Here is a 16368-nt window from a genome sequence, read left to right as displayed (position 1 = left end):
ACCAAGAAAAAGGCCTCAAAATTCTAAATATAGCCCCGAGAAAATCTCAAGAGAAAGAAGATGAAAAGAAAAAAATTTATGTCCTGTTACCTGGTCAGACCTGATCTACATGTGTTGAAAAGGGTGGTGCTGGAAAAGCACAGCAGGTCAAACAGCATACGAGGAGTAGGAGAGTCGACGTGCTGCTGCCTGACCTGCTGCGCTTTTCCAGCACCAGCCTTTTCGACTCTGACTCTCCAGCATCTGCAGTTCTCACTCTCTCCTGATCTAGACGTGTAGGAGCAAATGACTGCAGATACTGGGAACCTGTACTGAAAACAACTAATGCTAGAGATCCCAGTGGGTCAGGCAGTAACCATGGAGACAGAACAAGGTAACATTTCGAGCCTCGATGACCCTTTGTCAAATCTGATGTGAAGTGTGGAGGGGGCAACATTTTTGCAACATTGAGGGTGGGTGGTTTGGAGTGCTGGGGGAACAACTGATCTACATGTGACTCCATGCCACATCGATGAGATTGACTGTAACCAAGCCACTCAGTTCAAGGGCAAATATGGATGGGCAGCAAATGCTGGACTCGCCAGCGATGCCCACATCCCAGAAAAATAATAAAGGAATAATAGTAACATCTAAGCTTTCCTTTCTTCTTCCCCATTGAGGTGCCAGTGTTGGACTGAACCTCACACCTTTAATGCACTGTCTGAGCTGAGATGTCACCTTTTTATTGTAAAACCTTACCTTATCTCGAGAATGTGACTTAAAAGAAGATCTGGGATTTTCATATTAATGAACCGAAATCTGCAACCCATTCTAAAAGATGAAAGACTTAACCGCAATCTAGGTTTGTTCAATATATCGCATCAGTTGGTATGACACTATCATCGTTTGCTGTAAATTCTGTGTCCTGTTATCCTGCTTCACTAGCTAATTGATGAACGAACAGCGCTCCAAAAGTTTATACTTCCAAATAAGCCTGTTGGACTATAACCTGGTGTTGTGTGATTTATCCACCCCAGTCCCACACCAGCTCCTTCACATCATGGTGCACATATACACACAGACACAAATAGACTCCCCATTTCTTTCACATTTTTAGTCCCTCCAGCACAGGACAGCCACTCCATGATCTGTCTGTCCCATTCTTAAACTAGTTATCAGGAGCTTTGCAAGACAGACCTGAATTGACTGCCCTCTAGCTGTGAAGCTCTTCAACCTGCGATCCTGATGGAACTGGGTCAGTGTTCGATACATTGATGTAGTCCTGCATGTAGCCACATGGTGTCACAACACGTTGGTACACTGCAATGCTGGACAGATACACCTGTCAATGTTAGAATTAAGATTCTTTCCCAATTTTCTCCACCCCTTTTCAAAACTAAACATGATGAAGTGGCTAAATTTTCCACTCGCAAGGCGGTCAGTAATTCCTCACAGGTTTGAGAAAATGAGCAATGGAAAAACTGGGGAACATAAGGATGATTTTTAAACTCAGCGAGTGGTTATGATCCAGAGGGTTGGTGCGATTGTAACTTTCAAAAGACAAAGTTAATCTGTACTTAAAAGGACAAAAAGAAAGTGTGAGGAAAGAGCAGGAGAGTAGGAATAGCTCTTTCCAAGATCTGGCAAGGACAAAATGGGCTGAATGGCCTCGTTCTATTCTATGTGGCTATCATTGCCTTCTAGGCAGGATATTTGTTCATTTGAGAGATAGGGTTCTCAAGTGGGATGGAGGGGGTTTGCACGAGAACATTGCTGCCAATTCTGTTAACATAGAAACATAGAAAATAGGAACAGGAGTAGGCCATTCGGCCCTTTGAACCTGCATCATCATTCAACATGATTGTAGCTGATCATTTAACTCAGTGCCCTATTCATGCTTTCTCCCACATTCTTTGAACCCTTTAGCACTATACCAAGTAAGTTGACAATGAACTTGTCCATCACTTTCCCCTGTTCTTACATGATGTCCAGTAGGCATGTTAGCCTTCAATGCCCGTGTGCGAGGAAACTGGCTCACTCTTGATCAGTAACCGTGCTGGCAAGAGTCCACCTTTGAATATCAGGTGAGGAAAAAAGTATTTTGGATGAAGTAATGCTGTTTCTTCTTTTCCAAATAACTCACCTGCCTTTACTCTGCAAGTCATACACGATGCACTATCACTTGCCTGAGATACTGATTTGTAGCAATACAGGGATCATAGTATAATACAGCACAAAAGGGGGCCATTCAGCCGACCATGTTTGTGCAAGTCCTCTGGGCGTAGTAACTTACCTAAAGCCAGTCCTCTGCCTTCTCCCCTGAAATAACTGCATAGAGGCCAGTATCCTGTCACCAAGCCACCCTTTATTTATACATGCTCTGTACCCTGGCTGTGATCAGCCAGCTTGGAGTCAGTCCCTGAAGTGAGGAGACTCTCTGAATCCCTTGTTTATATAGCCATAGAGTCACATAGAGGTACAGCATGGAAACAGTCCCTTCAGTCCAGCTCATCCATGCCGACCAGATATTCTAAATGAATCTAGTCCCACTTGCCAGCACTTGGCCCAGATCCCTCTTAAACCCTTCCTTTCAACATACAATTACAGCATTTAAAAGACATCTGGATGGGTATCAGCCTCCACCACTTCTTCTGGCAGCTCATTCCACACATGCACCACTCTCTGTGCGAAAGAGTTGCCCCTAAGATCCCTTTTGTATCTTTCCCCTCTCACCATAAACCTACTCCCTCTAGTTCTGGACTCCTCCACCCCAGGGAAATGATCTTGTTTATTTATCTTATCCATATTCCTCATGACTTTGTAAACCTCTATATGGTCACCCCTTGGCCTCCAACGCTCCAGGGAAAACAGTCTTAGGTCAATCTGTCAGCCAGGGCTCCCTGATTGGCCCAGCATAACAACCCCAATCAAGGATCTCATAGTCAATAAGATCTACCTGTAGCTGTTCCATCCCCTTAACTCTCAACATTCTTCTTTTTCAAGTAATAATCCAATTATCTCTTGAAAGCCTCAACTGAAACTACCTGTACCACTCTAACAGACCACATTCCAGATCTCACCACTCGCTGCATGAAAGAGATTTCCTCATGTCTTCAATGATTCTTTCTCTCTGCCCTCCAAGACTTACTCTTTCTGCTGTTGCAGTTTCTCCCTGTCCACTTTGTCCACACACCACATGGTTTTGAACAGGTCACTAAGTCTCTTCTCAACCTTCTCTTGTAGCTCCTCGGAAAACCTTCTCTTGTAGCTCCTTGTTCCCAACTTCTCCAATCTGCTGCATAACTGAAGCCCTTCATCCAGACGACCACTCTCATCAATCTATTCACCACTCTCTCAGTGGGGAATCCTTCAACTGAGAGAGGGAACAAATAGTGTGGGTTATATTATTAATGATGACTTTGCAGTGGGAGGGAATAAAGTCTCAGAGCATTTGCAGTTCCAAACAGCTCAAAGCTATTGTTAAAAGTTAAAATTTCAACTAAATAGTTCCATTAATGATAGAAATAGCATCCTTGAGGCTTAAAGAATGTTGAGAGTAAGTAGGGGTTCATAACATCAACAACTCATATTTAATTAGCATCTTTAATGCAATGAAGTGTTCCACATTAAGGGCAGCACGGTGGCTCAGTGGTTCAATTCCCGCCTCGGGCAACTGTCTGTGTGGAATTTGCACATTCTCCCCGTGTCTGCGTGGGTTTCCCCCGGGTGCTCTGGTTTCCTCCCACAGTCCAAAGATGTGCAGGTTAGGTGAATTGGCTAAATTGCTAAATTGCCCGTAGTGTTAGACGTGGGGGAATGGGTCTGGGTGGGTTGCTCTTCAGAGGATCGGTGTGGACTTGCTGGGCTGAAGGGCCTGTTTCCACACTGTAGGGAATCTAATCTAATTATTTTAGGTAAGCAATTATCAAACAAAATTTGAACGTGAGTCTCATCTGGAGTGATTAAGTCCTGGATAGAGAGGACATGGAGAAGATGTTTCCACTAGTGGAGAGAACTAGACCCAAGGCACAGCCTCAGATTGAAGAGACAGCTCTTTAGAACATTCCTTTTATTGCTTCTCACTGAAACATCATTAGAGACCTGAAAATAAAACCAAAAACTGCGGTTGCTGGAAATCTGAAACTAAAGGAATAGACACTGTGCATGGGCAATAAGTAACAAGTTCAAAGAAGGGCTAGGAGTTGGCACAGACTTGGTGGGCCGAAGGGACTGTTCCTGTGCTGTATTGTATTGTATTGTATGATATCAAAAATCTTTTAAGTCCGATGACTGTTCTTCATTTCTGAGGAAAAGTCACTGGACTCAAAACATTAACTGTCTCTCTCTCCACAAACAGTGCCAGACCTGCTGAAGTTTCACCAGTAATTTCTGTTTTTTGTTTCAGATCTTTAGCACCCGCAGATATTCGTTTAATTTGGGTGGAACATTTGTGTGTCGAATCGATGTCAAACTGAACATGAAATGGATTAATACATTATAGTGCGTGCGTGACAGATGCAAAATATTGACCAGGTAATTGCACGTGTACAATGTAAAGTATGAAATAGATTAATAAATTAGAGTAGGCACAATCAAACTTCTGATTTTCTCACCAGAAACATCAAGGTCCATTTTATTCAAAATGTGTTCAGCTACAGGGAACACTTCAGTATTGATATGCGACATCAGCGCAGATACCTAAGTATTTTAAGATTCTGAAGAGAATACATTTCAGTCCATCAAACTATACTTCAAAGGCCATGTTTGAATGTCCCATGCTAAATCATTTGTCACTTGCAAATTTCCGTGACAGGATGCTACCAAAGTTGAAAAGAATGAAAGGGAGCTGAGATAAATCAGAAACCAGCGATTAACTGATGCCATCCAGAGTTTTAAAGGCTTGGTGCGGGGGCGGGGGGTTGGGGGGAGTCTTTGGCAGAGTCATACAGTTCTGAAGGTTTGAGAAGAATAAGAATGGATGGTTTTTAAATCAACACAATGAGGACACAGGGAGGAGGAAGATAAGGATTTGTCAGAGACTAAGTGGAACAAAAGAGGAAAGGTCAGTCATGTTATTATTGAGAGAGGGAAGAAAAATTGCCACAGGAAAGGAGACAAGCCAAAAACCTGAGATATAATATGAAAACTGAATGTGCTGGAGAAACTCAGCAGATCTGGCAGCATCTATAGAGAGAGAAAACAGAGTTGATGATCTGAGTCTGATTTGAGTCTTCTTCGGTATTGAAAGAAGCTGGAAAATAATCTTTACTTATATTCTGACATTAGTGCGAAGGCCAGTCTGAGATTTACAATAATGATGTCATTAAAGGGCTCAGTCGCAGGCAGGGTGGGATAAATAACCTCCAGATCAAGGGTCTAAGTAATATCATCCAAGAACAGGAAACCAATTGTAATCTGAATCTTCCATAGATTCAACCTATCAAGTCTGTACCTGCGCTCGCTGCCACTGACTCTCAAATCCTCTCTAATTACCTTTGTTGGCTCATTCCTCATATCAGAGTCAAAGAGTGAGGCGCTGGAAAAGCACAGCAGGTCAGGCAGCATCCGAGGAGCAGGAGGTTCGACGTTTCATCAGGAATATTGATGATTATGTCGACTCTGCTGCTCTTCGGATGCTGCCTGACCCGTTGGGCTTTTTCCAGCTCCATGCTTTTCGACTCTGATCCTTCAACATCTGCAGCTCTCACTTCCTCCGACTCCTCATTTCAGGTTGGAGCAAATTACTGTTGGTGCTAAAATCTGAACTGAAAACAAAAATTGCTGGCGATCACAGTGGGTCAGGCAGCATCCACGGAGAGAGAGCAAGCTAATGACTCTTCATCAGAGCCTCTCTCTATGGATGCTGTCTGATTTGCTGTGATCTCCAGCATTTGTTGTTTTGAGTACAGATTCCATCATCCACAGTAATTTGCTTCCACCTGGCCTCATGCAATATTTGTCCGAATGACAATCACTGACTAAGCATAAACCCAAGGCTGCTGTGATCCTACTATAGTCACATATGCAAATGCTGGTGGAAAATGCCATCTGTATGACAGAAGTGAAGGTCTGCGCATGTGTAAATGCACTTAACTGTGGTCTACCATGATTCAGTAATCAAGGATGAAAAGCACTCTCAATGATCAATAAAGCATGTCCACATTCTGCTTTCATTTTAAATCACACCATCAAATGTACATAAAGGTTGAAATTCATATGCGCTGTACATGAATATGAGCAAAGGTATCCACAGCCCTGACTGCGTCTATCAATCATTTCCTATTAACTTAACAATTATACAACTGGCCAAGTTTAGATTTTCCGATGAACTGCATGTGGCTTGTTATTAGTGAGTTGGACAATGCTGGTTGAGTTGCTGAGTGGACTGCCTGGTGTCACACTCAGCAGTACACATGAGGAAGATGCTTGATACAATCCTTTGTTGCCTTTTCAATTCAGATGCTGCAATTTTCTTCAGTCTCCTGAGACTGGGGAGAAAATGAGTCTGGGTCATCTTTAACTGAAGGATGTATTTAGTCATCAAATATAGCATTCAATTGTGATGTTCCACATAGTCCAACAGCTTGATGTCTCCTCTGAAGAATGGACAATGAGATGTGTTGCTCAGCGGCTGTGAGTGCCAATACATATCTAGCCCAATGAGACTTAGTTAAGCAGGAGAAGCAAGTGAATCGAATGGAGTAAATAAAGTAAAGAAACCATTGTGACTCAGCTATTGCATAAATCCCATATCTACTCCCAACCTCCAAGCTTCTTGGTAATCTCTCCATGTATTTTTCTTCTTTTATTCTGTGCTGAGATGTACAAAAGAGGTCAGGTGGCTTAAAATGCTACATATCAATGAAGCAGAGCAATGCCACATTGATAAAATATATCAATGTTACACATCTTCTGTAAAACTGGCATTGCCAATGTGGATTGATCTGTTTGCTCATGAACTGTGACTCTGTGCTCAACACCATGTCAACTTTCGCCTGCAACTTCTAGTTGTAAATAAATGTCCTACTGCGTTCAGCCATGGTAACAATATCTTTGGGTCACTGCACTTAATCCTGAAAGCGGTGTAGGAGTTCGCAGGTCTTTTTCTCAATGATTTCGTACATCTTTTTAATGCGTTTGTCAGTTACAGTCCGCACATAGCTCTCAGCATCCAGCACAGCCATTCCATCATAGACATCACCCATTATAAGGAGGGGTCCGTCTGTCAGGTTAATGTTTGGACAAGGGCAGTTCCAGTCCATGTTGATCATTATCACTTCCAAATGTTTGAAATCAAAAAACTTCAGTCCCATTTTCTCGTCCTTGAGCACCTCGTCCAGTGTAAATCTGGCAACTCCAGAGTCCTGTTCCTCGACAATCTCCGTCACCCTGCCCACAATGGCATAGTCACTTCTGCAGAAGCTAGGCACGATCTTGTGACGGGGTCGGCACACTTTGCACTGCTGGCTTTTCGGGAACGGGCAGGTCTCCTCACACACTTCCTTGCTCTCAAAGTTATTCTTGTTGCCCTCGCAGCCACCGTAGACGAAAGCGTGGCACTGCTTCATCAGCGAGTTGTAGGCCCACCGAGCCTCCCACATCTTGCAAGGACCCTGCACAGCAGGAAAGGTGCAGATATTGACTGACTCGTTGATACAAGCCAATCGGCACTCTTCGTAGGTCTCAAACTGGTTCTTGCTCCCCTCACAGCCTCCAAACAGGAATGTGGAGCACCTGCCCTTCTTGTGGTCATAGAACCACCTGACATATTGACGGCCACATTCCCTCTTGTCTGGATCTTTGAAGCACTCTCCAGATGGTAAAGGCTGGATTTTCCTGGCAGTGCTCTGTCCGGAATGCTTCCGTCTGATGACTGACAATGGGAAGTCTGCTCTCAGGAGGCCAACTGCGTTCCTTGCGGTGCATGTATAGATACCGGCATCCTCCTGCTGGGTGTTGTAAATAACCAGTTGGCCAATATTGGTGACCACCACATTGGCGTACATTTGATCAGGTCTCATGATGGTGTTTTCCAGGTAGTCACTCTGCTTTTCCCAGGTGATGTCCGGCCTTGGACGCCCACTGACATCGCAGTGAAAGCTCACCGTGCCTCCGATATAGACGGACTGGTGGAAGGGGTTGGTGTAGAGAGCTGGAGGGATGGAGTCTTCCAAGGAGGTGGTTGATGTTGGGTTCACCGTGGTTTCTAAAGGCTGGGGGCTGGTGTTGGGCCACGTGATGTGATACCGACAAGTCACCACTGTCAAGCTGATGCCCCTGATGCACGCCTCTGCATCCATGTAACATTTATTATAGTAGGTCAGGCCATCGGAGGCACAGGTGAAATTGGGCTCCTTCTCACACCTGTCCTTGCACTTACAGATGGGCTGTCCATCCCAGATATCACACTCCGAGCCCTGCTGCGTGCACACAATCCTCTCACACGTCGCCTCTTTGGGTAAGTCCAAGGACGCTAAGCTGCCATCTGCAAACCTCGCTGCCACACAGCTCTTCAGGCCACACACATTCGTACAGCACTTCTCAAAGCTCTGACAATCCTGAAATCAGCAATGGACACAGAGGTTACTTTAACAGGAATGGGCTGATCACTGACCAGGGACAGGTTCCCAATGTTGCCTCTTCTCAACTCATTTTATACATCTACTGAAACTCACACAATGGTGTCAGGCAATAACATCATGTGTTCTATAAATATCTACAAGTTTCAAAGACATTTACAACACAAAGTTCAAGTCTGCACAATTTCTTCATTGCACCTGGTAAAACTGGGAAATTGAGGCAAACGGACTATCATAGAAAAAAGGATGCTCTATGGCGTGCTTGCTATTGGCATGAGACCAACAGCTCACCCATGTCTGCTGTGTCTGCAGACAAGATCTCAGTTTGACCAGGATCTGAGCCAAAGCATGAGGAAGACCTTGATGTCCGCCAGTGTGCCTGAAAAAAAACATTCAAAAAGGGAAAAGCAGAGGGAAAAAGTCAATAACCAGATGGGTAGAAAAGAGAGTCCATTAGTTGGAAAAGCCAGACCAATGCTATTCATCTGTGTAGCTGGGGAAAGGATTGCCCCCCATCGATCAGTCTCTACAGTCACAGCATTGGTCTACCCAGGAAGAATGCACACCATGGACAAAGACTACCAAAAATGGACAGATGCCATCATAATATCAAAGAAGCCCAGATGCACATGTAACAAATGTATTTAATGTTCTCTGAATTTCATTTTTTTTTCAGCAAATGTGTTCATCTCTGCCTTAAAATGCACCTCTGATTAAGAAATACGTGCATAATAATCCTTCAATTACATTTCACACAGGGTGGTAGACGTATGGAATTCTCTTCCACAATTGGCGGTGGATGCTGGATCAGTTGTTAATGTTAAATTTGAGATTGATCATTTTTTTGTTAAACAAAGGTATTAAGGGATAAGGGACAAAGGCAGGTATACGGAGTTCGGCATCTGAGGAGCAGGAGAATTGCCATTTCGGGCAAAAGCCCTTCATCCAGGTGCTGCCTGACCTGCTGTGCTTTTCCAGCACCACTCTCTCGTCTCTAATCTCCAGCATCTACAGTCCTCACTTTAGCCTATATGGACTTAGGCCACAAATCAGCCACGATCTCACTGAATGGAAGAAGTTAAGCCACTTTTGGAGTACTGCATTCAATTCTGGGCTCCCTGGTATCGGAATGACAGAATTATAGACCTGTACAGCATGCCAAACAGATATCCTAAATAAATCTAGTCCCTTTTGCCAGCATTTGGCCCATATCCCTCTCGACCATTTCTATTCATACACCCATCCAGATGCCTTCTAATTGTTGTAAATGTACCAGCCACCACTACTTCCTTTGGCAGCTCATTCCATACGTGCACCACCCTCTGCGTTGCCTGTTAGGTTTATATCTTGCCCCTCACCTGAAACCTATGCCCTCTGGTTCTGGACTCCCCTCCCCTTGGCTATTCACCTTATCCACCATTTGTTTGGATCTGGGCTGATGTATAACTGAACTCCACCTCTCTACCTTTAATTCGACCTCTGTATTCTTTCATGGGACATGAGTGTCACAGTTAATGTCAGCATTTTTGTTACTAATCTTGTGTTTAGAATATGGAACCAGTCATGGTTAGGAAAGAAGGAACATTTACAATATCCCAAAAAACTACATTACAAATAACTTCCAAAATCGGACTCGTGGCAGCCAATTTATACAAAGGTCAACATTACTAGCTAACCTGTGGTTGAGAATTTTGATCAAGGAATAGATAATGGCAGCTGGGAAATGGTGATGCAAGATTTTTAGTGCAGAAAAATTGAATTTATGTAGCACCTTCCATGCCAGCTCAATGTTGTTTATTACAGTCACAGCAGTAATTTTGAAATGTCTGAAGATGTGATGAATATTGACTACAGGGTAGTGTAGTGGCAATATTACTGGACTAGTAATCTCATTGCTCTTGAACTTGCTGGGACATGTAAATGGGCCTCTAACATGACTATGTTGTAGTGGAGAAAGTGAGTTCTGCAGATGCTGGAGATCAGAGCTGAAAATGTGTTGCTGGAAAAGCAGGTCAGGCAGCATCTAAGGAACAGGAGAATCGACGTTTCGGGCATGAGCCCTTCTTCAGGAATCCTGAATAAGGGCTTATGCCTGATACGTTGTAGTGGAGTCACATGCGGGTCAGACTAGATCTGGATAGCAGATTTTGTTTTCACAACAAATCAATTATAGTTGACATGGTCAATTTGATGGACAGCTATCAAACTTTATTATTGAACTTATTAAACAGAATTCCTATATTAACTTTATTAAACTGAATTCAAATTCCACCAAATATCAGGATGGCATTTCAACATGTGTCCCAAAAGCACAAGCCTGAGTCTCTGGATTACTCATCCACTGCACCCCTGTAGGCAATATCTATTTCTCAACCCAAAAATCACTAAAACAAAAGATTGGCCAGTCACATTATGACTTATGCAAATTGGCTTCCACCTATTTTACATTACATCACTTATTTGTAAAGGAGTTTTGGGACAATGGGAAAGGCACTACATAAATATGCCTTCTTTCTTTTCTGTGACTAATTCCATATTCTAAGCTCAAGACTAGTAACAATATTCAGAGAAAGAAATAAGTTCTGCTATTTCAGAGCACCAAGAAATTCCAAAAAGGCAAACTAGATAGTTTCATTACACTTTACACTACGCAGGAACCATGTGTGTAATAGATAAATTCCCTATAAATCAAGAAGACTGAAGACCCAGTTAGTAACTGAAGAGTTCGACCTAATGGCTGTCAAATCAGATCAAAAGAAAAAACGTTTCCATTTCGACAAAAAATGTTTAAAGTGCCCTTTGACTATCACAAAAGTGAAAATTAACAAATGTAACATTGTATTCCTCGCTCTGTTTTATTATTTTAATGCACCTTTATATTGGTATGATCTGCCTGTACTGCACACAAACAAAACTTTTCACTGGACTTAGGTACATGTGACAATGATATATTAAATCAAAATTATGTCTACATTACAGACATTTGACAAAAGCCAGCATCAAGCTAATTGATGCCCCAATTTACGCTGAAAACGAACCAGTTTGGGAAAGATTTCTGAGGTATCACTAAGAGGCAATAACTTATGCTCCATGGTTTAGATCACAGCAACCTGTTAGATAGACTTCTGTTACCTTATCTGCATTGCAATTCCTCTCGCAGGTACTCTGTGCATCCACCCACAGACCAGGCTCGAGATGGTTTGGGCAAGCATGGAAGAACTTTGCTTGGGGATGTCCTGTGTCCTGTGTTAGACTCAACAAAGGTAACAGCCCCAGCATGGTTACCAAGGTCCTGGGCTGAACGCCAATTCTGGGATTCCTTGTGAGCATTGGTCCCAAACCATTCCTGGCCCACACGAAGAAGTAAAAGTCTCCACGCATGTTTGCACCCAACAAAAAGTTTCCTAAACTTTGCTCTAACCTTTTTGTTTAAAAAAGTGAGGGGGAAAGTCAGCAATCAGGGCAGTTTAAAAATAGCCTGTTCATTGGTTGATGAAACATAAAGGACTGTAACCCGAGTAGAGTCCATTGAAAACATACAAAGTGGAAGTGTCAACGCAGAACTTTTCACCCAGACTTATAGTTAGTCAAACCAAAAGCAACATAACAGGATATCTAGTCAATGAAACCCAGTTTTCATTCAAATAAGAAGCAACTAGATACATCAGCCAGAATCATATATCATGCTTTTTCTGACTTTTAGAGGTTTAGTTAGAACACAGATTAGTGGCCTTATCCCTAATTAGACAGCATTTACAGCACAGAAACAAACTATTCTGCCCAATTCAAGTTTCACTTGAGTCTCCCCTCCCCTTTATCCCACCCATTGAACATCCTTTCCCACTCCTAGTTGATTGTTAAACTTTCCCATTGCATAGCTAGAGATCTTTTACAGCTTTGATCCATTTAAAACTGCAAATAATTTCAGTGCTGAGAAGAGTGTTGAAGCTTGGGCATTGTTCCTAACGACTTAAAGACACCAGCTACCGCAGGACTGAGTACACAGAGCAGTTCCTGACTGATTGAAGGTACATGCCTCAAGACAAGTCAAACCTTAATATGAAATAGTGTCAATTCAATATTTTAGCTGTAGTGAATATGCAAACTGAATTATATAGGATAAAGGGCCATAATCACTGATACATTTTACAGAGGTAACATTTATCATAAACAAAAACAGAAATTGCTGGAAAAGCTCAGCAGGTCTGGCAGCATCTGTGGAGAGAAATCAGAGTTTGCATTTTGGGTCCAGTGACCTTTCACCAGAACACACTAGCACTGGACTAGAAATTCTGATTTCTCTCCACAGATGCTGGCAGACCTCCTGATTTTTTCCAGCAATTTCGATTTTTGTTTATGATAGATGTTACCTGGAAGTTTGATGGGCCAAATGGTCTACTTTTTCTATTTTGAATGTTTGTATACATGCACACAGAAACACTCCAGTAACCAAGATGACAGAGAGAGTCACAGAGTCATAGAGATGCACAGCATGGAAACAGACCCTTCGGTCCAACTCGCCCATGCCAACCTGATATCCTAACCTAATCTAGTTCCATTTGCCAGCACCTGGGCCATATCCCTCTAAAGCTCTCCTAGTCATATACCCATCCAGATGCCTTTTAAATGTTGCAATTGTACCAACCTCCACCATTTCCTCTGACAGCTTATCCCATACATGCATCACCCTCTGCATGAAAATGTTGCCCCTTAGGTCCCTTTTAAATCTTTCCCCTCTCACCCTAAACGTATGCCCTGTAGTTTTGGACTCCCTACTCCAAGGAAAAGACCATGTCTATTTACCCTATCCATGCCCCTCATAATTTTGTAAATCTCTATAAGGTCACCCCTCAGCCACAGACGCTCCAGGGAAAACAGCCCCAACCTGTTCAGCCTCTCCCTGTAGCTCAGATCCTCCAACCCTGGCAACATCCTTGTAAATCTTTTCTGAACCCTTTCAAGTTTCACAACATCTTTCCAATAGGAAGGAGACCAGAATTGCATGCAATATTCCAACAGTGGCCTAACCGATGTCCTGTACAACCACAACATGACCTCCCAACCCCTGTACTCAATACTCTGACCAATAAAGGAAAGCATACCAAATGCCTGCTTCACGATCCTATCTACCTGCGACTTCACTTTCAAAGAGTTATGAACCTGCACTCCAAGATCTCTTTCTTCAGCTACATTCCCTAGGACCTTACCATTAAGTGTATAAGTCCTGCTAAGATTTGCTTTGCCAAAATGCAGCACCTCACATTTATCTGAATTAAACTTCATCTGCCACTTCTCAGCCCGTTGGCCCATCTGGTCCAGATCCTGTTGTAATCTGAGGCAACCTTCTTCGCTGTCCACTGCACCTCCAATTTTGGTGTCATCTGCAAACTTACTAACTGTACCTCTTATGCTTGCATCCAAATCATTTATGTAAATGACATAAAGTAGAGGACCCAGCACCGATCCTTGTGGCACTCCACTGGTCACAGGCCTCCAGTCTGAAAAACCAACCTCTACCACCACCCTCTGTCTTCTACCTTTGAGCCAGTTCTGTATCCAAATGGCTAGTTCTCCCTCTATTCCATGAGATCTAACATTGCTAATCAGTCTCCCATGGGGAACCTTATCGAACGCCTTACTGAAGTCCATATAGATCACATCTACTGCTCTGCCTGCATCAATCCTCTTTATTACTTCTTCAAAAAACTCAATCAAATTTGTGAGACATGATTTCCCACGCACAAAGCCATGTTGACTATCCAGAATCAGGCTGAAAATGTGTTGCTGGTTAAAGCGCAGCAGGTCAGGCAGCATCCAAGGAACAGGAGATTCGACGTTTTGGGACATTTCAACGTTTCCTGATGAAGGGCTTATGCCCAAAATGTCGAATTTCCTGTTCCTTGGATGCTGCCTGACCTGCTGCGCTTTAACCAGCAACACATTTTCAGCTCTGATCTCCAGCATCTGCAGACCTCATTTTTTTATCCCGAATCAGTCCTTCCATTTCCAAATACATGTACATCCTGTCCCTCAGGATTCCCTCCAACAACTTGTCCATCACCGAGGTCAGGTTCACTGGCCTATAGTTCCCTGGCTTGTCTTTACCATCCTTCTTAAACAGTGGCACCACATTTGCCAACCTCCAGTCTTCCAGCACATCACCTGTGACTATCAATGACACAAATATCTCAGCAAAAGGCCCAACAATTACTTCTCTAGCTTCCCACAGAGTTCTCGGGTACACCTGATCAGGTCCTGGGGATTTATCCACTTTTAACCTTTTCAAGACATCCAGCACTTCCTCCTCTGTAATCTGGACATTTTGCAAGATGTCACCATCTATTTCCCTTTCAGGGGCTGATCTTTGAGGGGCCCTATTCTCTCCCTAGTTACCCTTTTGTCCTTAATATATTTGTAAAAATCCTTTGGATTATCCTTAATTCTATTTGCCAAAGCTATCTTATGTCCCCGTTTTGCCCTCCAGATTTCCCTCTTAAATACTCTTCTAAGGATTCACTCGATCTATCCTGTCTATATCTGACATATGCTTCCTTCTTTTTCTTAACCAAACCCTCAATTTCTTTAGTCATCCAGCATTCCCTATACCTACCAGCCTTCCCTTTCACCCTGACAGGAATATACTTTCTCTGGATTCTTGTTCTGAAGGCTTTTCTGAAGGCTTCCCATTTTCCAACCATCCCTTTACCTGTGAACATCTGCTTCCAATCAGCTTTCGAAAGTTCTTGCCTAATACCATCAAAATTAGCCTTTCTCCAATTTAGAACTTCAACTTTTAGATTTGGTCTATCCTTTTCCATCACAATTTTTTAAAAATAGAATTATGGTCGCTGGCCCCAAAGTGATCCCCCCACTGACACCTCAGTCACCTGCCCTGCCTTATTTCCCAAGAGTAGGTCAGGTTTTGCACCTTCTCTAGTCAGTACATCCACATACTGAATCAGAAAGTTGTCTTGTACACACTTAAGAAATTCCTCTCCGTCTGAACCTTTAACACTATGGCAGTCCCAGTCAATGTTTGGAAAGTTAAGATCCCTTACCATAACTACCCCATTATTCTTACAGATAGCTGAGATCTCCTTACAAGTTTGTTTCTCAATTTCCTTCTGACTATTGGGGGGTCTATAGTACAATCCCAATAAGGTGATCATCCCTTTCTTATTTCTTAGTTCCACCCAAATAACTTCCCTGGATGTATTTCCGGTAATATCCTCCCTCAGCACAGCTGTAATGCTATCCCTTATCAAAAATGCCACTCCCCCTCCTCTCTTGCCTCCCCTTCTATCCTTCCTGTAGCATTTGTATCCTGGAACATTAAGGTACCAGCCCTGCCTATCCCTGAGCCATGTTTCTGTAATTGCTATGATATCCCAGTCCCATGTTGCTAACCATGCCCTGAGTTCATCTGCCTTCCCTGTTAGGCCCTTTGCATTGAAATAAATGCAGTTTAATTTATTATTCCTACCTTATCCCTGCCTGCCCTGACTGTTTGACTCACTTCTGTTCTTAACTGTACCCATTCAAGATCGTTCTCTTTCCTCACTATCTCCCTGGGTTCCCCCCCTCCCCCACCTTACTAGTTTAAATCTTCCTAAGCAGTTCTAGCAAATTTCCCTGCCAGTATATTAGTCCCCTTCCAATTTAGGTGCAATCCGTCCTTCTTGTACAGGTCACTTCTTCCCCAAAAAAGATTCCAATGATCCAAAAATGTGAATCCTTCTCCCATACACCAGCTCCTCAGCCATGCATTCATCTGCTCTATTCTCCTATTCCTGCCCTCACTAACTCGTAG

At 43.1% G+C, this 16368-nt stretch overlaps 1 protein-coding gene across 1 annotated transcript; it reads right to left on the bottom strand.

The window, feature by feature from the left end:
- Positions 1–7046: 7046 nt before the first annotated feature.
- On the bottom strand, positions 7047–11939 carry LOC132829205 (WAP, Kazal, immunoglobulin, Kunitz and NTR domain-containing protein 1-like). Its single transcript, XM_060846574.1, has 2 exons — positions 11691–11939; positions 7047–8537 (listed from the first exon to the last, which is right to left on the bottom strand). Exons 1-2 carry the CDS (start codon positions 11937–11939, stop codon positions 7047–7049), a joined length of 1740 nt encoding a protein of 579 aa, XP_060702557.1.
- Between the last annotated feature and the right edge of the window lie 4429 nt (positions 11940–16368).

Source organism: Hemiscyllium ocellatum, chromosome 28, assembly GCF_020745735.1.
Source record: "Hemiscyllium ocellatum isolate sHemOce1 chromosome 28, sHemOce1.pat.X.cur, whole genome shotgun sequence".
NCBI classification, from domain to species: Eukaryota; Metazoa; Chordata; class Chondrichthyes; order Orectolobiformes; family Hemiscylliidae; genus Hemiscyllium; species Hemiscyllium ocellatum.
Note: the sequence above shows the minus strand (reverse complement) of the source record. Positions and strands in the feature narration are given on the sequence as shown.